This window comes from Myotis lucifugus, unplaced genomic scaffold (genome assembly GCF_000147115.1).
Source record: "Myotis lucifugus unplaced genomic scaffold, Myoluc2.0 scaffold_2, whole genome shotgun sequence".
Lineage (NCBI taxonomy): Eukaryota > Metazoa > Chordata > Mammalia > Chiroptera > Vespertilionidae > Myotis > Myotis lucifugus.
The window spans coordinates 12,822,707-12,847,069 of record NW_005871050.1 but is presented as its reverse complement, the minus strand read 5'-3'; the positions used below and the strand labels follow the sequence as shown (position 1 = coordinate 12,847,069).

The following is a 24,363-nucleotide window of genomic DNA, read 5'->3' as shown; positions in this document are numbered from 1 at the left end:
TTGTTCTTCCCTCTGCCTGAAGGATCTTCACCCAACTCTTCAAGTAAATGGCTTCCTGTGATCTAGGTATCAACTATTCAGACTTCCCTGATGACCATACAGTCTAAAGTAGACCTCACCAGTAGTTACTCTCCATTATAAACCTGTTTTACTTTCAAAACCTGTTTTGATAGAAAATATATCAATTGCCAGAAATATCTTCTGTATATATTACCAATCTCCTTTTACTAGAGTGTCAGCTCCCCAAAGTAGGGACCGTAACTATGCTTTTCACCACTATGTCATCAACACCTAGAACAAGACCTAGCACACTGTAATCATCCAATAAATATTTGCTGGATGATGTAATAAATTGTCACCGATGATCAGTTCCTGTGTGAGCATCTTACCCGAGCTGTATCAATCAAGGTACATTTCACAGATCCCACTCCTGGTCAAGACTAATAGATGCAGGAGTAGACAACTAAACCAAGCAGGGATAACCAGTCTTTGCTTAGTATTTTGGGATTTGGGGCTCATAGAACAGAATCCTGCTCTCTCAGGGTGCCTAGAACTACAAGAAGAGAAGCTCATGAGCCCTTACCAGCCATGTTTCTCACTCTGTAGACAAAGCCTTTCATAAAAGAAAATGAATCTTAAATATAAAGAGCATTAAAAAGAATTAGATTATGCTGATGATATTTGATTCACTAGCTCTAGTTGCTTCTGATGTCAGTCATACTTCTGTCCTCTCTGACGTTTGATATTCAAAACATTTTTTTCTAAAATTCCCTGAACCAATAAATTCCCCCTTCTTGTTTAAGTTAGTTTGAGTTGACTTTCTGCCACTTACAACCAAGATCCAAATTTACATGTTAACCTTCCTTACAACCTTAATACCACTTAGCATATTTGTTCCTAGTTTGATCCATCTCTTAATTGTTCACTCTGCTAATTCTCTTACTCTACTCACAACCCTCTCTCATTGAATCTTGGCAAATGATATGTCCTTCTACTTATCATAGAAAACAGATATTATGAGACATCATGAACTACTTCAGTTACCCCTCCTTTTCTCATGTTTCAGAGATTAAACTTTTCATCTGTATTCTGGATCTCATTCCCATACGCTTTCTCCAGGACCTTGCTCCATCACATATTACCTCTCTTTCCTATCACTTAAAAATTTATTTCTTCACTAGTCCTTTTCCCTCATTCAATAAGCATTCATTCATCCATACTTCAAATATTTATTTACTGCCACTGTCAGAGGTACAGGGCTAGACCAGCCTACATGTGCAAGTTGTTTTTTCTTCTAAATCTGTAAAACAAACAAGACAACAAAAATTCCTTCCTGGACTGTGCAGTGTCCTTAAGCTACTGCCCCTTTCCTTGACCATTCCATCCGTTCTCAGCTAAGCATATTAAAAGCTTATGCTTAATGTCTCTAATTGTTTTCTTTCCACTCATCCCTCAACCCACTGGAAATCTGCCTTCTGCTTCAACTCTCACATTAAAAACTCTCTTCGTTAAAATTAGCAATGAACTCCTAATTGCCAAATCTGGTAAAGATTTCAGAGTCTTTACTAGAGCTTCCCTCTTACATGATACTGTTTTCCCCTCTTTCTGGATTTTATTCTTTCTTGACTTTTGTGATACTACTTTGTCTTGATTTTCCATCTGGTACTCTAATCACTAGGCCTTTTTCATGGGCTCCTCTTCCTGCCAGTCCTTTAAATGTTAGTGTGTACTATGATTCTGTCCATTCCTTTCTTTTTCCTGTGCTCTACTCACTATATGAGCTCTTACTGTGTGATCACATCCAATCTCATGTATTATTTATATATCAACAACTCCCAAATTTATTTTCTAGAATGACTACTCCAAGTTTATATGTTTAACTTCATACTAGATATTTCTACCTGGAACACTTCAGTCCCTGAAAAGTCATATTCAAAGAGAATATTTTTAAATCTAAAACTCTGCCTTACTTGCTCTCCTACCTTGATTGCTAGCACCCCTCTTCACTGACTTACCAAAGAGGAAAGCCTTCATTCCTTTCTCTCCATCATGTACATCCAGATGATGTCCACATAATCCTGCCAATTCTGAATTCTCTCTTATGTCTGTCTCCTTTCCTTTATTCAGACATTCAATGGTAAGTTAAGCCCCTCATCATCTCCTTCTATAGGTCACTGCAATGTCTTCTTAACTGATAACTTTCAATGTGTCTTTTCTCTTCTAATATGTCCACCACATTGCCAACAGAAACCACACGTTATAAAATCATCTCCATGTAAAGGAATGTAGTTAAAGCGCACCAAAGTCCACCTCGAAGATTGCAAATTTCCCTAACCCTCCCTGGGCTCACTATGAATAGGTCAAAAAACGTACCTTTGAATTTTTCGAAAGTTATTTTGATAAGGCTGTAATTAACTAAGTAGAACTCTATTGATGGCAACAGGAAGTCACTGAATACTGGTAATAACATTGGACAGAGGGGTAAAAACAGGGGGAAAAAGAGATGGCAATGTAATTTAGAGGAGAATTAAATTCTTATCTGACTTTTTATTACAATTTGGATACTGCGAGAGTTCAAGCGCTTATTTTGAGCCATATCTACATGCAGATCAAGCCTGCTATTGTATTATTAGTATATATTGGAAGCCATTTCTGGACACTTGTGACTCAACTCAGGCAACATAAAGAAATATCACCAGTTTTATTATTTTTATTTCAAATAGATGTCAGTCTTGTAATTTTCTAAGGTCTATTCTTCAAATGAGGAATTAGAAAGAAGAATCTCAGAAATGAGTACAGTATTTCAGTTTTCGGGGACTAAGGAAGATCAGACAGGCCAGTGCCAAAAAAGAAATCATCACACAGAGATATTGTTGATTATCTTAGCAAATCTCCCTTTCCATTTTACTTTTCTTCTTTGGTTCAAAGATTCTCTCTAGAGGCAGAAGGAAGGCCGCACATTTCAAATTATTTTTAGGACTTTGATTAACTGTGCCATAAGACCCCAGGTGACTATTAATACACTAGTAAAGGCAGTTAAAAGAAGACCTAAGGTCATTCAGTGAGTGAATGAAGAAAAATTGAAAGCATGTATCTTGACCCAGTGATGTGATCTTTCTAGTAGACAATATAGTACAGGCAATCCAAAAGTGGGAAAATGGGAATAAGGGACACTATCTGCACAAAAGGTTAGAAGACAAGGCTTCTCAGCATGGAATTCTGTATTAAAATGAAAGAACTTACCAAGTGAACTTTCAATGCAACCATTCTATCTCAATAAAGCACAATCCTGTTATAACACAGCCCATGATTATAAGGCTACAGATGTACTGTAGAGAAAATCCTGTGACTTAAGCTATAAAGGCTCAGTAAGACAAAGCCAAAATTAAAAAGCTACCATTTATGCTTCCAAACATCAGCTTCACAAAGGGATACTGCTATGTTTAATTTGTGTCTGTGACCAAAAGGAAATTCTTTGAATAGTAAATGCTCCATAAATGCTTGTCCAATTGAATTATCTAATTGGCTAGTGTCAATTTTATAACATTTAAGGAGCATTTGGAATTATACATTGATTAGCTAACAAGTTCTCATCCAAAGAAAACCAGAAGCTCATGCCATAGCTTATGAGAATTTCTGCAAGAGGAGACAGACATTCATAAGATTGCCTTTAATTATGTTTCCACTTTTTATGAATTGTTTACTTTTATTATTTACCTATGTCTTGAATTGTATTGAAGCAAGTCCTGTAAGTCCCTTTGTCAACTGCCAGAAGTATAATTCTCCACAATTAATCAGTAAAAAGAGAATTAAGCGTTGCTTCTTTAGAATTAGAAAAAAACCTGCAGCTGATAAATTGAATGCATTAAGAAATTAACATACCAGTAAACGATTGATCATTACAATTATCTGAATTTGCATTTCTAGAATTCTACTGAATGAACTCAAAATCACTCTTCTAAGATATTTTTAGCCACATTCTCCAACTGGATCAAGTGTACAAGAGATATACTATTTGTTATTACAATTAGAAGTTGAAGTATTGTTGAAAAAATGTTCACAATTGGACTTCAAATAAGGTAATCCAATGTATTAAAATACAAACTTCAAGGTTTTACCAGCTAATTTTTAAATTTGTCCTGATGTACAAAGAAAATTCATAGGATGTCATAAATCACAAAGGATCGTAAGTCATTCAACTATTCGGCATCTTGATTAAAAAGCTAGAGGAGTGAGCAGACCATTTCAATAAAAATTATTTGGAAATTGCAAGCATCTCTATGCAGGTAGCCTATAAAATATTACTAAGGAGTAAATAAAATAGAGCAAAGCCACCCAAAAAACACCATTCTGAGTCAGAGCTAAATCACTCTGTTTGACAACAAATAATAATAATAAGCATTAATGACAATAACTAATATTCATTGAGAACTCATTATGTGCCAGACACTGTTCTAGTGGATTTGCATTAATTCAATAAATATTTGTCAGATGTCTACTATGTTCCAGGTACTGTTCTAAATACTAGGATTCAGCAGAGAATAAAACAAAAATCCTTATTCTCATTGAACTTGATTTTTGTGGGGAGGCAGAAAATAAATGAGTAAAATAAAAACATAGTAATAAGTACAAATAAATATATATTACAGAATAGTAAGTATATATTACATATATGGTAATTATAAGTAAATATGTAAAGTATAAATAAAAATAAGTAAAATAGATTCAGATGGTAAGGTAAGCATAATGTCTCAGACAGTCCTGGTTTATACCTGTGGTCCTAATGTGATTATTCCTAGTAAACCCTTTCATTCTGAAAAAGTCCCAGTTTGGACAATAAGTTTTACCCAAGTCACCTAAGTGATAAGAATTATGGAGTAGAAAAGGTGTGTGTGGAGGGAGGATTGTAATTTTCAATAGCATAGTCAGGGAATGGCTCACTAAAAAGATGACATTTGACTAAGATCCTGTATCAGGTGAGAGTCCAAACCTGGTAGATATCAAAGTGAGTAACATTCCAGGCCGAAAGAATAGTTAATTATAAAGACCCTAGGGCAGAAATATGTCTCTGTTGTTTGAGAAACAATGTGGTTTTAGCAGGACAAATAAAGGAGTTATTAGGAGAGGAGATGGGGTCACAATGTAAAGGGAGACCACATTACACTAGTATAGATTCATGTGTTCTGAGTGAGATGGGAAGCTAATGTAGGTTCTGATTGGGGTGTGTGTGTGTGTGTGTGTGTGGAGGGCGGGGGAATGGGGATGATTTGCTTTAGGTTTTGAAAGTCTCATTCGGTCTATTGTATTGAGAATAAATTGCTGGAGGGCAAGGGTAGGAGCAGAGAGATAAGTTAGAAGACTACAACAAAAATCAATGAGAAATGATGGTGGCTTGGACCAGGGTAGTATCAGAGAAAGGTGGATTATACGTGTGTCTAATTGTCAGGGTTGTTTTAAAGGTCAAAAGAGATCATGCTCAGCACAGTATCTGACATATAATAAACATTAGTTCTTATTATTCTTCAAAATGGAAAGCATGAGGATAGATTTACTTGCTGAAATGTAATTGTTTACAAGGTCCCACCCCTGCTGTCTTTGTTAGTCTGGAAGCATTTTTCTGCACCAGCTTTCAACATTATTTTAAATTTGGGAACTCACCAGAGACTGATTTTTGTTTTGTTTCAGCTGCTCAGAAGTCACCTATGAAGTTAAGCCTCTTATGTGGATAAAGTCAATGGCAATATTGATTTAGGCTTTCTATGAGCTACCAAATCTAGTTATCATAACCTTTTTCAAGGAAGAAAAATATCCCCTAGAAGATTAGAAACTACCATTCTCACTCTGAGGAGACTAAATTGTAAAATAATCCAGTGAATGCTTAGTTATGAAGGCAATCAGGATATTAAACTAAAGAGCAATATTTCCATTTCTTCAAACTACAACATCAATACAATGTGCCTCCTATATACTACCAATAAAGGATAGTGTTCAGATTAATTTGTTAAATTTTTAACAGCTCCTGAGCACTCCCAACATAACAGAACCATTAGTAGGTACAGAATTTTGAATAAATATGGGTATGCAATGATAGTAAATGAAATGAGATTGGATCATAAAATCTTTCAAATGGGTTTGTGTCATGAAGGCAATAGAAAGTGGTAAAGAATTCAAAAGAATAAGTCTCATCTGCTATCGAAGGGTCACTAAAACTCCATCCTTAAGGTCAATGACATCAGCTAGTATTACTGTGAGTACATATTTTAATGCTGAAAACCACTTTGGATAGAGTTTTCAAAGACCTACAATATAACAAAAGCCAATCTGCTTTTGGCAGATTATAGAATAGTAAGACTCTTCAAAACCAGTTGGTTAACGTGCATGACTACAATCCTAAAATGATGGGTGTTAGGAATTTGATTTTCATCAATAATCTTTCAGGATTTAAAAGTTTTATTATCTGGGATTAATCATGTCATTTTTAGGAGAGACATTCTCGAGAAGATTTGAACTTAAAACCATTCCCTGGTGTTATACAGCAGTTTAATTGAAGGTCTTACACTACATTCACTATGACAGGGCTCATCCATATAGTTAAGCATAGAGCAAGTACATGGAAACTTACACTCTTCAATGAAATCAGATTGGCTGTGGACATGGAATGCTCTTTAATGCTCATGCATTAAGTTCTCCTTCATTCATTTTCATGTTATTTCCAGTGACACAATTTCCTAGATCCTAAGGATGGGCAGGAAATCACTCTCTGAAAATGGCTGTAATTGGCATTCTGTGAGTCAAAGACACTGTGAAAGGATTTGACAATTGGGAATAATATTTATATCCCAGCAGTTTTCAGAATGATTTATGTACACAATCTCAGTTGATCCTCTGTACCACAGTAAGGAAATAGTATCTTCACTTTACATAAGAGTAAACAAAACCTTGTAAAAGTTATCTTATTGAAAGAAAATAATATTTTTTAAAATATATTTTATTGATTTCAGAGAGGTAAGAAGAGGGAAAGAGAGATAGAAACATCAATGATGAGAGAGAATAATTGATAGGCTGCCTACTGCAAACTCCCCCCTCCCACCGACACACACACACACACACACACACACACACTGGGGATGGAGCCCACAACCAGGCATGTGCCCTGGCTGGGAATCGAACCGCAACCTCCTGGTTCATAGGTCAACACTCAACCACTGAGTCTGGCCAGCTGAGCAGAAACAAATATTTTTAAGCAGTTATATATGATAGAGTTTTAAGAGTGAAAAGGATAATCCCTGCCCTCAGGAAGTTTACAGTTCAGTTGGAGAAACAAAAAAGTTAACAGTCAATTACAATTAAGGGAGATTGGTACTGTGGTAGGAGTATCTACGCAAGCATGTCAAACTCGTAACAAGCGGGCCACATGCCTCATTTGACATGCTTGACAGAATACTGAAGGAGCACATAGGAGGGGCAGCCAGTCAAGATGCACAGGATCAAGGAAGGCTTTCCAGAGCAGGCAGTGCCTAGATGAAGACTTGCAGTGTGAGAAGGACCTAGCCAGGTGAAGAGGGAAATAGAGGTTTATTAACAGCTAGAGGCCTGGTGCACAAAATTCATGGACAGGTAGGGTCCCTAGGCCTGGCCGGCAATTAGGGTCGATTGGGGTCTTCTGGCTGCCAATTGGGGCCTTTCTTCCCTAGCTGTGGCTGCCGGCCAGGGCCTTCCTTCATTCTGCACCGTCCCCTGGTGGTCAGCGCACATCATAGTGAGCAATCGAACTCCCGGTCTCCCGGTCGAATTCCTGAGGGGACACTTTATACAGATATATATATATATATATATATATATATATATATATATATATATATATGGTTCAGCCACAAATGAAAGCTGGTATAAATAAACCCATGGTTATACCAACATTTGGAATCAACAGGAAAAACTTCTCAGGCACAAAACCTTTAAGGAAATGAGGGACCATGCCTGCAGGGTTGGTAAAAGTATAGTTGTATGGTGTATCCCACAGAGGAGCAGGGCTTTTTGTTGGTTTTGTTTTACTGTTTGTTATTTTTTTAACATAAGGGTAGGGAGTTTTAGTGCTGCACTAGGGATTGAGGTTTGTGGAATGTGGGATAGTGAAGAGTAGGCTTCAGGACAGTGGCTGATGGAGAAACAGTGGCTTCAGAGGAGTCATGTTTGAGGCAAGTTGAAAGGTGACAGAAACCCTGAGAGGGTTAGAGAGAAGAGGGTGCCCAAGGCTTCATTCGATTCCACTGAATTCAACTCAAGTCATTCATTCATTCTTTCAGGAAATATTCACTAAGCACTTATTCTTTGATGACACTGTGCTATCCTATTAAGTAAAAGAGCAATTTGAACTCATTGCTGCTAGTTCAGTATTCCTTCTATTATACCACCCAGAATAATTCAACAACAAATAACATCAATACAAAGATATGCAAATTTTAATTCAATTCATTAATATCTGTTAAATGCCTGGCCCACTATGTGCAAAATACTGCACTATATTAAAGTATCTGGTTACTGATTAATGGTGTCTCAGAATACTCCATGATCTTCAAGAACAGGACAAGGGGTAAGAGATTTAAATTCCTACCTGTGGAATATTGGTAAAATACACTTAGCAGTAAACATTGTCAAACACTAGAAAAATGCCAGAAATTTATTGATGCCTTTAGAATAAATGACCAACAATACTTATTGTATGCTTCCTCTGGAAAACAATGATTACTGATCTAAACTCTGGTGAAACTTAAGGGTATATAGAAAGAAAACTTAGAATTGCTATACTAAGGTATGAGGGAAAAATGAACACATCACACTACCACCAAAGCTTGGTGATAGGCGTGAAATAGAATCAAATTTCATGTAATTTCTATAGGGGTGGATTTGGTGTGGTCCTGCCTAAAGGCATGTTCTCTGATGGTCCTAGGCAGCCTTGTTATTCAATTTTAAGTGGTTTGACCTTTGGTTTGGAACCTGAGTAATAAACACTGCTAATTGTGTTCCTTTTTAAAGCTTTTTCAAAAAGTGTTATATTAGCAAAAGTTCAAGAGTTTTACCAAGAAAATGAATGACTTATGAGAGTCTGTTTAGTCTGTTAAAATTCTAACCTTCAGATGGCACTCTTGCTGAATCTGATTACAAATATGAGGACGACAGACCTTCACAGTGTTCCTATGAAGGCATAATTCTAACAACATACATTCCAAACTTTATATTGAAACGTAAATTTAAATCCCACAATACTGAATACATGCAAATAAAAGTTACAAATATACATTTTAGATCATCTTATTAGTACAGTATAACCTTCATTAACAAAAATTTAATAATAGGATTTAACTGAGATATCTCCTTTTCCACTTACCACTGGCAGTTGGTATTGATAAGAATGAGACATGTATGTGACCAAATTTTCCAGCACCATTTATTGAAGAGACTGTTTTGACTCCATTGTATGTTCTTGCCTCCTTTGTCAAATATTAATTGAGCATAATGGCTTGGGTCGTCGATTTCTGGGTTCTCTGTTCTATTCCATTTGTCTATATGTCTGTTCTTGTGCCAGTTCCAGGCAGTTTTGAGAACTGTGGCTCGGTAATATAGCTTGATATCTGGTATTGTGATCCCTCCAACTTTGTTCTTCTTTCTCAGGATAGCTGTGGCTATTCAGGGTCTTTTTTTTTTAATTCAAAATGCATTTTTTGGAGAGTTTGTTCTAGATCTTTGAAATATGCCATTGGTATTTTAATAGGGATTGCATTGAATCTGTAGATTGCTTTGGATAGTATGGACATTTTAATGATGTTGATTCTACCAATCCACAAACATGGTATGTCCTTCCATTTGTTTATGTCTCCCTCTATCTCTTTTTTCAATGTCCTGTAGTTTTCCAAGTACAGGCCTTTTACGTCCTTAGTTAAGTTTATTCCTAGGTATCTTAATTTTTTGGTGCAATGGTAAATGGGATTGTCCAACTTACACCATACACAAAAACAAACTCAAAATTTGTTTGCTAAAGGACTTGAATGTAAGATGGGAAACCATAAAAATCCTACAAGACTCCATAGGCAGCAAAATAGCAGACATATGTCATAGCAATATCTTTACAAACACAGCTCCTAGGGCAATGGAGACTAAGGAGAAAATAAACAAATGGGACTACATCAAAATAAAAAGCTTCTGCACAGCAGAAGAAACCATCAACAAAACAACAAGAAAGCCCACTGCATGGGAGAACATATTTGCCAATGATATTTCAGATAAGGGTCTAATCTCCAAGATTTACAGAGAACTCATACAACTTAACAAAAGGAAGATAAATGATCCAATCAAAAAATAGGCAAAGGATCTAAATAGACACTTATAGAAAGAGGACATACATAAGGCCCAGAGACATATGAAAACATGCTCAAAGTCACTAATCATCTGAGAGATGCAAATCAAAACGACAATGAGGTATCATCTCACACTTGTCAGAACAGCTATCATCAACAAATCAACAAACGACAAGTGCTGGAGAGGATGTGGAGAAAAAGGAACGCTTGTGCACTGCTGGTGGGAATGCAGACTGGTGCAGCCACTGTGGAAGACAGTATGGAGTTTCCTCAAAAAACTAAAAATGGAACTCCCATTTGACTCAGTAATCCCACTTCTAGGACTATATCCTAAGAAACCAGAAACACCAATCAGAAAGGATATATGCACCCCTATGTTCATAGCTGCACAATTTACAATAGCTAAGATTTGGAAACAGCCTAAGTGCCCATCAGCAGATGAGTGTATTAAAAAACTGTGGAACATCTACACAGTGGAATACTGTGCCGCTATAAAAAAGAATTAAAGAGAAGGAACTTTTACCATTTGCTACAGCATGGATGGAACTGGAGAGCATTATGCTAAGTGAAATAAGCCAGTCAGAGAAAGATAAATATCACATGATCTCACTCATATGTGGGATATAATGATTAACATAATTTTGTGAACAAGAATAGATCCAGAGACAAATGGTGGTGGTGGGGGGAGGGTTAGAGAGCAACCAAAGGACTTGCATGCATGCATATTAGCATAACCAATGGACACAGACACTGGGCGGTGGGGGCTTGCCCAGGGTGGAATGGCTGGGGGAGGGGGGGTCAATTGGGGAAAAGGGAGACATATGTAAAACTTTAGACAAAAAAACAGAATGAGACAAATATTTAACAATACAAAGCTACCCCTAAATTTCAGGTTCTCTACTTCTTCATTGAGTCAATTCTTCAATGGAGTCTATATCTATAGTCTAGTACAATAGAAGTGGAAGTAAATGATCAAAAGAAGACCCTCCTGCGTAACACATAAAGGCTTAAATCAATTCCATATCCAAACCCAACTCTACAAACTAAGGCATGGAATAAAAAGGGACACACATCTTGACAAGATTTTCATCAATGAATTTTAGGCTAACTATTGCTAACTCAAAAAGTTTTGAATGTATATTTAATTGCATAAGCATTTTATAGAAACTTATTTTTTATGCTGTGGTAAAAACTGTAAACCATTCAAACAAAGTATCATACACTAAAACTATCAAATATTTTTCTATAAAAAGTAAAAGAGATAAAAAAAGTTGACCCTTGAACAGTGTGGGGGTTAGGTGTGGTGACCCTTCACACAGTAGAAAATCCACATAACCAAAGAATTCATATGTATAACCCATAGACACAGACAATAGTGCAGTAGGCCTAGGGGGGGTGGGGGTGGCGAGTGCGGGTTGCAGTGGGTCGATAGCAGGAAAAGGGGACATCTGTTATACTTTTATCAATAAAGATAAATTAAAATCCATGTATAACTTTTGACTCCTCCAAAACTTAATACTAATAAGTACATTTGATAGGAAGCCCTACCAATAACAGTCGATTAAAACATTTATGTTCTATGCATTACATACTGCATTCTCATAATAAAGTTAGCTATAGAACAGAAATTATTAAGAAAAATCAACCATAAGGAAAAGAAAATACATCTACATTATTTACTGAAAAAAATCCATGTATAGGTAGATCCAGGCATTTCAAACCTGTGTTATTAAAGGGTCAATTGTATAGCATCAAGGTGGACAATATTCAAATTTGAGCCTCTTATAAATTTTATATATGAGAAGAGAATGCTAAGTGTTATACATTCAATAAATTCATTTGTTCAATGAATATTCATTGAACACCTATTATGTACCAACTACTGATCCAGGCTCTAAAGTTATTTCCAAAAGCATGAAAGATGGCACAGCAACTCAACTGTATTTTAAGTCAAATTGATTAGATATGTTCCATGATCCATTGACCAGATACACTGGCCCTGCCAATCATAGCGAGGATGGAAAGAATATGCTTACTGATGGCCTTGGCTGTGTGTTATAGTTACAATGCTTTCAAAATCAGTTTAATTGCTATCTATGCAAGTGTCTGAAGGGAAAAATTGAGAAACACATAGCTTGCCAGCCACTAACACTTGCTGAGCATGTGTGGGACTTAGAGCATGTGGGGTGGGAACCTACAGGAGAAACAAGAGGCAGGAGCATCCCTGTATGAATTTTAGATGTTGCTCTATATAACTTCTCTTCTGTAGTGCCTCTCCATTATTATATACAAGTGTGTCTTGTTTAAGAAAATTCAATCAATAGAAAAAAATTTACAGAGCTATTCCATTAAACATTGATCCAACTCATTGTTTCTTTACATTAGTTATACATATGTATAAATTATAATTATAAAATTATAAATTATATACATAAATGATGGTGGGCACAAAATATGCAAAATAAATATGTATATGTGTGCATATAACCATACAATAAAATCCTGCATTTCTTGTGACTCTCCCATTTTTCAAAACCACAGATTACTTTTTTTTCCAATTTGCAAGGGTGATTTGGGGCCATATTTATTGATTAGTTTGAACCACGTTAGCATTCAACCTGGTTGCATGTCAGTGTGATAATTTTTTAAATTGTTCAAACTCTGGACTTGAACCATTAATGGGGAAACATAATTGGACTTTAGTAGGGGAGCCGTGTAAATGTCTCAGTTAAAAATAGAGAAATGAATCTTAATTCAAAACTTTAAATTCTATAAAAGGTTTGGGCATGTCCTGATTAATTTTTTCTTTTTGCCTTTGAGATCCTTTCCAACTGCTTTCTTACATGACATAAATGACACTAGAGGTCATTTGCTCAGACAGTTAAAAACCCAAGACTAATAAAATTAAATACTTCATGTGTTACAGGAATGATTGGCACCAAAATAGCACTGCATACGGTTCAGTTTATGCTGACAAGATGGCAGGATCCTCAGCTTTTGGTATAAAGGCTTCAAATGAGAATATTTCCAAGTTTCCAGGGGATTCAAGATTTATCTTCTGTCACCTCTAGACCCTTGCAGAATTATAATGAGAAAGAAGAGTGCTGAAAATAAATAGATCTTATTTGTATATGGAGCTAGTTCTGCATCACAGGTGACCAAAAAAGCAGGAGAGCAGTTTCCTGACAGCACGATTTCCTGACAGGACATGTTGGCAATACCTCATAGTCATGCCTTTGCACATATTTCAAACTGCTTTTGACTGCTCACATAAATATAAAGCTACATATTCAAATGCCAATTCTGATTCTTGCTCAAGTCTTGGTAATAAAACCGAATCAACATGTAACATGGATGTAGTCTCAATCACCTGTATGAACTAAAACACTTCACTATGCCACAGGGAGTCTATTGAACCAAATCCATGCCCCTTCACTAACTTTTTAGGTGTAACAGCTGCTTTCTTCTATATTTCACCAACCTCCCATTTTCATCAGTCTTCAATAGTTTCTCTGTTTAGGTCACATTATCTTTGTCATTCAAATTATCTGACTTAGTCTTGTCCAGTTTTTGTATTAACCATAAAATAAATGGGCCCTAAAGAGTTAAAAGGAAAACAATGATGCTTCTCCCCCCACCTACTCTTCCCAATCCCAGACCTATATACTCCCTTTGATGCTGCCCTGTAGCTGAAGAAATTTAAAGAGAAGAACCAAGTCATGTAATGAACAGAGGATAGCTGCTTTGTTTCCCAGGACATAGTCATCTCTGTGACACTTAGCCAGGAGCCAGTCTTTTCATTCTGAAATTATGTAGATCCTCAAAGGAAAATGTGCAACTCCATTGAATGAAGAACTATTTAAGAAGATAACACTAGAATTGTTCCCCATACTATGGTGCAGGTTTTAATCTAGATTTTGGAAGAAGCATTAAAGGGTTAAACATTGTATGAAGCAAAGTGGGCTCAGGGATACACAGTAGAAATGGGATGAGATACAGAGGAAAGAGTATTTTCAGACTGAGAGCAGAAGGCCATGTAGCCTCGGAAGCAGTGCAGTAAAAGAACTGAGAAAGTGACCTAGCTATTCTGGGATAAAGAATATCCATCAACAAGAGAGAGAAGGTCAAATATAAAACCACACTCTTGTAATATGTCTGTAATTAGTGGCAGCCATGTATTTTTTCCAAAGTTAGTTTTAAGAATCTATTTCCTAAATTATTTCCACCACATTTTAGTAAAACCTATAATTTGATAATGAATTGGTATCTAACAAGTGACAAACTGTGACTGTCTATAGCTAACTGAAGAAGAGGAAAAGGGATGCAGAAGGACTTCAAGGGCTTCCTGCATCCCTTGACATATATGACCAATGTTGTCACATGTGCATTTTTTTCTGAAAACAAGATTCAGAGCTTCTATCAGATTCGCAACGCATTTAGTAGGTCCCCTCCTCTGCACCCACCGTGAAGACCCATTTCTCTGAGCATTAGGAGATATTGAAAGATTTTCAGAAGACTGGTATGATCTGATTTGTGTTTTAGAACAATCACTGGTAACAATAAGGAGGACAGTACAGAGTCCCTTTTACATTAGAAGAATAAATTTTAACACACAAAGTACATATCTTATCTCCATTAAATCTGTTACAGACTGGCACCCCCAAAATTTAGAATTTCCAATTTCAGTTTGGCATTCAACTGTGATTGGAAACCACATTTTCCAAATGAGAATGAATATTTAAAGTTCCTAGCACAGGGTGGACATTATACACTAGAGCTGCACCTAATCATGTAGGGGAAAGAATACAGGCATTAGTCAGAGAGTCACGGATTTATATGTTAGCTCTGCTATTTACTCGAGCTGTATAACTCTATAAAATAGGGGTCACAATGATTATCTCTCCATCATAGAGTTATGGTAAGGACTAAATAAAAACTTTCTGTAGCCATCCAGCAGAGTACTTGACACATAATGGTCAATCATATTTACTGTCATTAATATCCCCACGTCTCCATCGTCAGTCCCTCCTCATCTGAGCTTCAGATGTACAGCTCCATTTTGACCCAGTAAAAAAAAAAAACCTCTCTCCTTACTCATCTGAAGCTGTTGACTGTGTCCACACTTCCAGAAGGTAACCTTGTCTTTTCTTTATCCAAGAAAATTGAGATAACTAAGACAAGAACTTCCACTCTTGCCATTCTATTCAGGAACTTACTTTCTGTCTCAAAGGAAGCACTGAAACCCTCAAAGACTTTCATTCCACATGAGATCCTGAAACATTTGCCAACAGAGCCTTATTCCAGTCATTACGTTCACTTGTATTTATTCTTCAAAACTTTATGATTTGGCTTCTTTCTCTAAGGCAGCGAATCCCCACCTTCTAGGCACTTTGGAATCCCCTGAGGCAATTTTTAAAATGGTTTGGACCCACCTTTGGAAATTCTGATTTACTTGGTCTGAGGAACAGTCTTGGCATTGGAATTTGAAAAACACCCCAGGCAATATTAATGTCCAACCGAAGTGGAGAATCTCTAGTCTAAAGTCAGCAATGACCTTCTAAACTGCTTATTTTACTGCCTTTCATCAATTTTCATTCTACATGTTGATTCTGAAGTGTTTGACAATATTAGTCACACCTTCCAGCTGGAAAGTCTCCTTCTTTGGCTAATATGATACCTTATCCTTTGGATTCTTCTCTGCCATCTCGATACCACCTCTGTTCTTCTACTTACTATTTCCTTACTAATTTAAATTCCATTGTGTCTCAGGGTACCATATTTGGCTCTCTTTATTTCAAACTGTACATATTCTCACTGGATGATCTCTTCTACTACCTGCTTCAGGAGCCATCTACAGAGGAGTCCAACTACACACACATACACACACACACACACACAGACATACACACCATTTTCTTGAACTAGAGACCTGGATTCAGAGCTACATGTCTCTGCACAGTAGTTCTGGCAGTGGGCTCTAAAGTCATACTGCCTGAGTTCCAATCCCACTCCTGTTACTTACTACCTCTATAATAATGGGCAAGTTACTTAGTATCTCTTTGCCTCACTTTGCTCATATGTAAAATAGAGATAATAATGATCCCAACCTTATAGCATTATCAGAAAGATTAAATAACATTATCCATCTAAAGTGCCTATCCTTAATAAATGTTAGGTATTTCTCTTATAACCATTACTAGAGGCCTGGTGCATGAATTTGTGCACAGGGGAGGGAGGGAAGAACTGCAGGAGGTTGGCCGGCCAGGGGGGAGGGACCGTGGGAGGTTGGCCACCAGCTCTGAGGAGGGAGCCAGCCCTCGGACACCCTGGGAAAGGGGCCTCATCCACTGCCACCCCCAGTTCCCCATCCCAGCCCAGGCCCAAGGGCCCCAGTGTGGTCGGGAGAGGTGGCGACGGACACTGACGCTGCTGTTAGTGCCCTACCACCACATGGTTCCCTGCCTCCCCGCCTCCTCCTTCCCTCACTACGCCACAGTGGTGGGCCGGCAGCCCCTGGGGAAGAGAGAGGATGGGAGCGAGACAAACCCTTGTGTTGAGGGCTAACTTTCAATATCACAGCCAGGGAGCTGCTCTGCTATGTATGAAACCCAGACCCAGAAGCAAGTTGTCTACAAATGCTTTAGCACCAGGGGCCGATTGGGGCCGGCCGGCCAGGGGGAGGGGCTGCGGGAAGTTGGCTGTGGGAGCCCACTGACCACCAGGGGGCAGCTACTGTGTTGAGTATCTGTCCCCTGGTGGTCAATAAGCGTCATAGAAACTGGTCAACTGGTCGTTCTGGTCATTCAGTTGTAAAGGTTGCTAAGGCTTTTATATATATAGACTAGAGGCCTGGTGCACAAAATTCGTGCATGGGGGGCGGGGGTTTCCCTCAGCCCAGCCTGCACCCTCTTGCAATCTGGGACCGCTGGCTCCTAACTGCCTTCCCCTGCCAGCCTGGTTGCCCCCAACTGCCCTCCCCTGGTGGCCTGATCTCACCCCCAACGGCCCTCCTCTGCTGGCCAATTTGGTTCTGATTTGTAGGTTTCTATGCCAGTCGGCATCAAAAGCTCCACCTCCTAGGCAGCTCTGGCTCCCCACAGCACCCAGATTTGGTTCTGATTGGTCAGTTTCTATGCCAGTCAGCATCAGAAGCTCTGCCTTCTAGGCAGCCATTGGTTCTTCACAGCACCCGCATTTAGTTCTGATTGGTTGGTTTTTATGCTAGTCAGCATCTCTGGGCCTATCAATAGGGCCTGATCAGAAAGGCAGGGCTGACCAGCAGCCGGGGTGGAGGCCTGGAGAGAAATGGAGGCAGGGCTACTGGCCAGACTGGGAGAGAGAGAGGCAAGTGCTGATCAAAAGCTGCCACAGAGGCAATGGATCAGTCCCTTCTCTCTTCAGGCCTCTCTCTGGCCCTGATTCACAGTCTCCTCAGCAGTCAGTGCTGGGGTACCGCTCCTGCTGCAGACTGACTTCCAGTTGGTCGAGCCTCGGTCATTACGACCCAGGGTTTTTATATATTAGGATTATCATTCCCTAAGCAGGGTAGGTGGTTCTAGCTTCTTGATTCCCATAGTACTTTACAGATATTGCTATCAAAATACCAATAATATTGCACCATTGTTGTTGCTTTAAATCTGCCTTCCCAAATGTACACTGAATTCTTTGAGAGCAAAAAGTTCTTCCTATTCATCTCTATATCTTTAGATTTTAACGCAGAACTTGGCAAAGATAAGCAGGTCACAGATAGGAAATAGATTCCATCTCTCTTGCCAACTCTAATTGATTGAAGATGCTTGCATGGAATGCTGTGTTAATAAGAGTGAGGGTGAGTTTGGCTCAATAAGAAAGAGCACCATGATTTGATTAAGGATGCTTACCATGCGACAGGTAAAGAGAGCAGTGGCACAAGTGCCATAAATATTCCATCCCAGTTTTAGATGCTATATAAGTTTTCATGAACAAATGATATTGGCTAAAAGACATGAGTTTATTGGAATTGGTGCTAAATAACTTCGTTTTCCCTTATAGTCTAAGTTCTTTCTAGGCAGTCATTATAACTTTTTAAGCTAGAAACTTTATGCTGGAAGTATAACATGCTCACAGCAGAAAATGCATCACAGATGATCAAATACTGTTGAAATTTTCATTTTAAAGGCCATGGTACATTATATTACACCTGCCATCTGTGATCTTTACCACAGATGGCAGGTGTAATATAAACAGACCTTGAGAATAAGAGTTCTTTTTTCAAGATTTTTGTAAGAACAGTTATTCAAACTGTTTAGATATAAGCAAACAATAGTTTCTACTACAACTAAGTGTTTGAAATAAAAATCAAGAAATGTACTTTTTGAATGTGGGCTTCTGTCTACTCCTTGAGCCTTCAAGTGATAATGCTGTATGAGCACCTGTGGAATGAAGCCTGGGGCAACGAGGGGGGAAATAGTGGTCACATGTGTCTATTTCAAGATGAATTTCATTCCCCTAGCAAAGTATCTAGAACATAGTTGACACTAGATGAATGTTTGATACATAAATAAGAAAATGAAAAAAGGATGGATGACATTAAATGAATATTTGATGCATAAATGAGTAAATGAAAAAAACGGAGAGATGGATGGATGTAAGACAGGATAAGCTTTCCTTCCAAGTAATTTTGGTAAACACAGATTGGCAATTTTAAATTTCTTCCACCAGATGGCGATAATGTGAGATTTAGGCTTAGGTTGTAATAATGAAAAACAACCAACCAACCAAACAAAACCCTTATTAGGAGAAAGAGAAGCACAAAAGAGCAGTTTAAGAAGGGAGAAATGAAATGAAATGTTTGTATCAGCTGTAGTATCTCAGGAGTCTATGATCTGCAATAGATCCTCACCACACATCTTTTTATGCATGGGTGACTTTTCATTCATAATTACTTTTCAGTAAAATGGCTATGTTCAAAACTAATCTTATCTGTTATAAAAATGATAGGGTAATTCTCATAGCTAAAATTGTTATCCTTTGTTTATATATCCACATATTTATATTTTCATTTGTCTTACACTAATTTCTTAGTTAATTGATGCCTTCTTTGGAAGTGAGGCTGCTTGGGAACAATTGCTAGCCTGTGTGCCTCTAGGAAATCCACCCCTGCTATTAGACACCTGCCAAAAATCATATGAAATAAGCTTGCCTAAGGCTCATTCATCCTGTTAGTAAAGAATTGTGAATATTAGATTACTGTCCATCTATTAATTTGAAAGCTTTTGAAAATTAAGAAAATCAGTTTTAAAATCCAACACTATGTGTATACATGGGGGTGCCTCTTTCTTGGCAAATAATGATAAGAATATAAAGATACTTTCAGATGAAATCAAGCAAAAATTTTCTCTTGTTAATATTGCCCCCAAACAAGCCCTGAATTAGACACAGTAACTCTTCCCCAAAGTGGAAACTAACAACCAGACTCAGGAATCTTTCATTATAAATTATATAGGATATCATCTGCCCTTTTATAAAGATAATCAGAAAGGAAAGGCTTTTAAACCTCCTTGTGAACCCTTGGTCATTGGAACATCAGAGACTGGCAAGGTTGTTGGGGAAGGAAATGAAGGGAAACTAACATTTATTGAGTTCCTAAACACTTCCACACTTATGATCACAATTAAGCCTTATTACAACCTCATAATGTAGGTATGGGAGGCAGTGTAGCACAGCGAAGTATGGGAACTTTGGAGCCATAGAATTATCTTCAATCTCAATTCTCACCACTTCTTAGCTGTAGACACTCTGGCAAGTTCTTTCGCCCCAATCTTCAGTTACCTCATCTGTAAACTGGGGATAATATCCCATATCTCATAAGGTGTTTATGAAGAACAAATGTAAAACACCTAGCAGAGACCTGGAACAGAGTAGGTACTATGCAAGATTTATTATTTATTTATTTATTTACTTACTTACTTATTATTGTGATTATGGTATTGATGATGATGACGATGTCAATTTTGCAAATGAGATATAGGCCCAGAGAACTGCAGTAACTTGATTCAGGCTGCACAGCTAGTAAGATTGAAAGGCATCTAGCACAGTGTTTGGCACTACAGTAGGTGCCCAATCAACATGTTTGTTCTCTTCCTTCCTGACTTAAAACTCAACAATATTTTAAGTCAGGCTCAACTCTAGCTAGGCTGATTCAAGATGTTAACACTGACATATATTTGTGAAAATTAAGGACATTGTCTTTTACTCACAGGTAGTAAATATGTGGAATAAAACATCAAAGAGGATTCAGGACCTTACAAAAAAGAGAATCAAAGGGCCCAAAGTTTTACTTGATGTAGAATAATTCACTTCTCTCACATAGAGGTCATATTTCCTTCTTAGGTCTCTATAAAAAAAATCAGCAAATCACTAGCAGATAAGATTCCCAGTTTCTAGACTTTGACCTCTGGATCTTTATACTTTAGTTTACATTACATGTCAGTGCACTAAAGAATGGTGCTAGCTAAAAATTTAAATAGGTTGAAAACGTGTTTATATCAGTACATGACTGATAGATTCATACTTTTGTCCATGCCTTTTTTCTAGTCTCACTCTACACATTTTCTCTGGGTAATCTCATTCATCCTTGGGCATCTCCTACTATCAGATACTAATAAACTCAAATCTACTTATATCAACAGTCCAGATCTTTGCTGAACTCTAGATACACATTTCTAACTGCCTGTTGGGAAAATCCATCTGGATGTCACCCAATCATTTTAAACTTAACATGTCCAGAAAAAAAACCTGTTCTCTACCCTTCAAACTCCTTCCCCCATGTTCCTTGTCTTGGTAAATGGATCGCCATCCTCCCAGTTTCCCAAACTTGAAATTTAGAGTCATCCTTCTCTCTATTATCTCCTTCAACCTTGGCAAGTAATCAATTACCAAGTCCTATCAATGCCACCACACTAATATCTCTTGAATATTTTTTCCACCTCCACTGATACAGATAGAGTTGAGACCTTCTGAGCCTGGGCTGATTCAGTAGCTTCACAGATTGTCTCCCTTCATCACATTTTCCCCAATTGCAATCAATCTTCACCACTGCTTACACATCTAAAATTCTTTTCTACACTTCTCATCCTAAAAATTAGAATTCATCAAGAAATTCCCTATCACTTAAAAGTTTTTTTAATACTTAAAGAAAAAAATAACTCTTAAATTAGGCATGCAAGAATTTTCATGATCTGGCTCCAATGTACCTTACTCTAGCCATATTGAAATGTTCACCATTCCAGGCCTTCTCACAGCTTTGTTTTTGCACCTGCTAATCTACCCTCTTAGAATGTCCTTTTCCTAGTAATCTCTTCTTCACATTTTAAAATCTAGATCAAATATCACCTATCTATAGAACCCAATTCCTATGTTCTTCCACTGGACTTTTAATTGCAATGATTTGTTTGATGTCTATTTTCTCCACCATATTATGAGTTTCAAGCAGCAACTATCATGGTCATCTCCATCACCAGCTTCTGACTCAAGGCCTGACACATAGCAAGTGCCAAATAAAAGCTAACTGAGTAATAATAGGTTATTTGAAAGGAAGTTAGGATGGCATCACAGAAGATAAAATTCTCTCTTCCCAAAATTCATTTTGATCACAATGCACAAAACAAAATCTGAGGCTGGCTAACTCATACTGACTCAGTAAAAATTTGCTTATATTTTTAGAAATATCATTAGAAGTATATTCTTATTTAAACTTAAAACATATTAGTTCAAGCACTCTGTACTCCAGTCCCATAACCTAAAACTCACAACTGTAAGTTCATATTATTTAAAGACAAACTTACAGGGAAATATTTTAATGGGAGCTACACATTTCTTAAAGCATAATAGAGCCAAAAATTCCCATAGGAAAACATTTCCCAATTGCCATGTAAGCAGAAGAATACAATTATTTTGTAACAAATTTACACTGGCTGTAGCTGAATCAATAGCAAAGATTAAAATGAATTACTTGAAAAAAACAGATATAAAACTATTACCAATTATGTTAAGAACTTAAAATGAGCAATATAGTTAATATTAAAAAAACATTTAATGTATACTTAAATATTAGCATGAATACCTTAAATCTTTGACTCAATTTAAAATTCCTCTAGTATGAAATCCCAATAATCATTAGAACACAGTAGTTTTCATTTGTAATTACTACATTTTACAGGGTCTGGGGTGGTACCTGAGAATTTGCATTTCTAACAAGGTTTTGGGTGATGCTGCTGCTGCTGGCCCAGGTTACACGCTTTGAGAATGACAGATCTAGATAATCAAATCTCTTTTTTCATCTTAGCATTGACTTATTCTTTAAAAGAAAAAGGGTAACATATGCCAATGTCAGTATATTTTTCCTATGTAGTTAAAAGCATGTCTAAAACTACTTATCTAGCCATTTAAAAAAATAAGGAACTCATATTTCTAGCTACCTGTTTTCTATTTATTAGAAATTTTCTTGTCAATCCATAATTGACAAACCAAGGCTATCCAAAGGATATGGCTGTGGCAGGAAGTATTCCAACTAAGTCTTACTTTCCCTTAAAGACTGTGATGCACAACTTTTCAGCACTCTGTGGAAAGACTTCCTGCATGCACATCTGTTTGGTGGTCTCCACAAATCTTTCTGAAGCTCTTTTGGAAGCCAAATATCTGTTTGAGAACTTTGTCCCATATAGCCAATGGCTTGTAAAGCACTTGGCCGTTTACTTTTCATCTTACTACAAATTATTTATCCTTCAGTCTGTAAATGGCTATTTGTAGGATTAGACAAATTTTGAATGCTCTGATAAGAGGATTGTTGCATCCAAATTTATGCATAATCCGTAAAAAGCACATGTGACCTACAACCTCAGCTGGGCTGACACGTGAAAAAGATTCACTAAGTATATGCAAGCAGTGCGGATTATTAACCAGTTAACATCAGCAAATTTGTTTTTGAAACATAAGTTTGCACATACAAGCATCTCCCAGTGAGAAATAATATTGGTTACAAAAATCCAATAAAAACATACCTTGAGTAGATTTCTCTACTTCTTTCCTCTTTCTATTCTGGCTATTGTAATTCATCCTCAGTTCTTGGTTATACTCATGCAGAGTTTCTCTGGAGTTGTATGACTGTCTTGGTTTTCTTCCATCTTCACTCTCATCAGAAGAACTGGTATAAGCTAGATCCATTTCATGCTTGACTTTAGACAGAGGCTGGTAGGGTTTGCAGTCTGTTTGCTCCATCTCTGATTAAGCAAGCTCAGTTTCATAAAAAAGGGAAGAGGAACTCCTTTAATGTGAGCAGCCCTGAAAGACAGAGGGAAAAACACAAGCTGTCTTAGATTTGTCCTTTTGTGAGAAAATGCATCTGGCAGATTCACAATTGGTCCTGATCATACTATCAAAGGAGAGGAGCAAAAGACAAACTAGATGACATGAAGCTAGCCGGAGGCAATAATAACACTGAGTTATATGCATATATTGTCAAGCATTTAGGAATAAGCTGGAGGTTGCAATAACAGAAAATACTCAAAGGTAAAAGAGAGACCGACTTCAAAAATATTTGTATTGGAATGCAAATAAAAGACAACATTGTTGTATGGTGTGTACATGTTTTTAAAGTCAGTAGTTTGATTAAAATACATTCTGAGATTTGAAAGTGGCCAGGAATACAAATATTAACCCAGCACATCCCATATTTGAAATGAAACCCAGGAGGATATCTACCTTCTGGAAAAAAACAAACCTTCTTGCCTCTGGTTTAATATTGCACTTAAGACAGAGGCTCTGAGGAAGGGAAGGATTCTGAGTGAGAGGAGCTCATGAAATAGTGTCCTTGAGGGGCACTGAGCTCTTTGTGCTCATATTGTGGCTTTTGAGCCTCAGGCTTACAGAGCATTTTTAATGAGTTAGGTGGTGGTAAATTCTTGTTCTTCATAGCAGCAAGAGGATGAAAACAATGCTGCTGGTGAGTATACTGGTATAGCAACAGCAGGAT

The 24,363-nt window shown here is 37.4% G+C and overlaps 1 protein-coding gene across 3 annotated transcripts in view; it reads right to left on the bottom strand.

The window, feature by feature from the left end:
- The window catches only part of TENM1 (teneurin transmembrane protein 1), a 596,847-nt gene extending 573,178 nt beyond the window's left edge, over nucleotides 1-23,669 (bottom strand). For 2 of the 3 annotated variants that reach the window (XM_023756535.1, XM_023756543.1), the window contains exon 1: nucleotides 23,393-23,669. In XM_023756535.1, the coding sequence (XP_023612303.1) occupies nucleotides 23,393-23,609 (217 nt within the window). In that variant the 5' untranslated portion in view covers nucleotides 23,610-23,669. The remainder of the gene's footprint in view (nucleotides 1-23,392) is intronic. The other variant, XM_023756550.1, reaches the window with a different exon arrangement.
- Nucleotides 23,670-24,363: the final 694 nt, after the last annotated feature.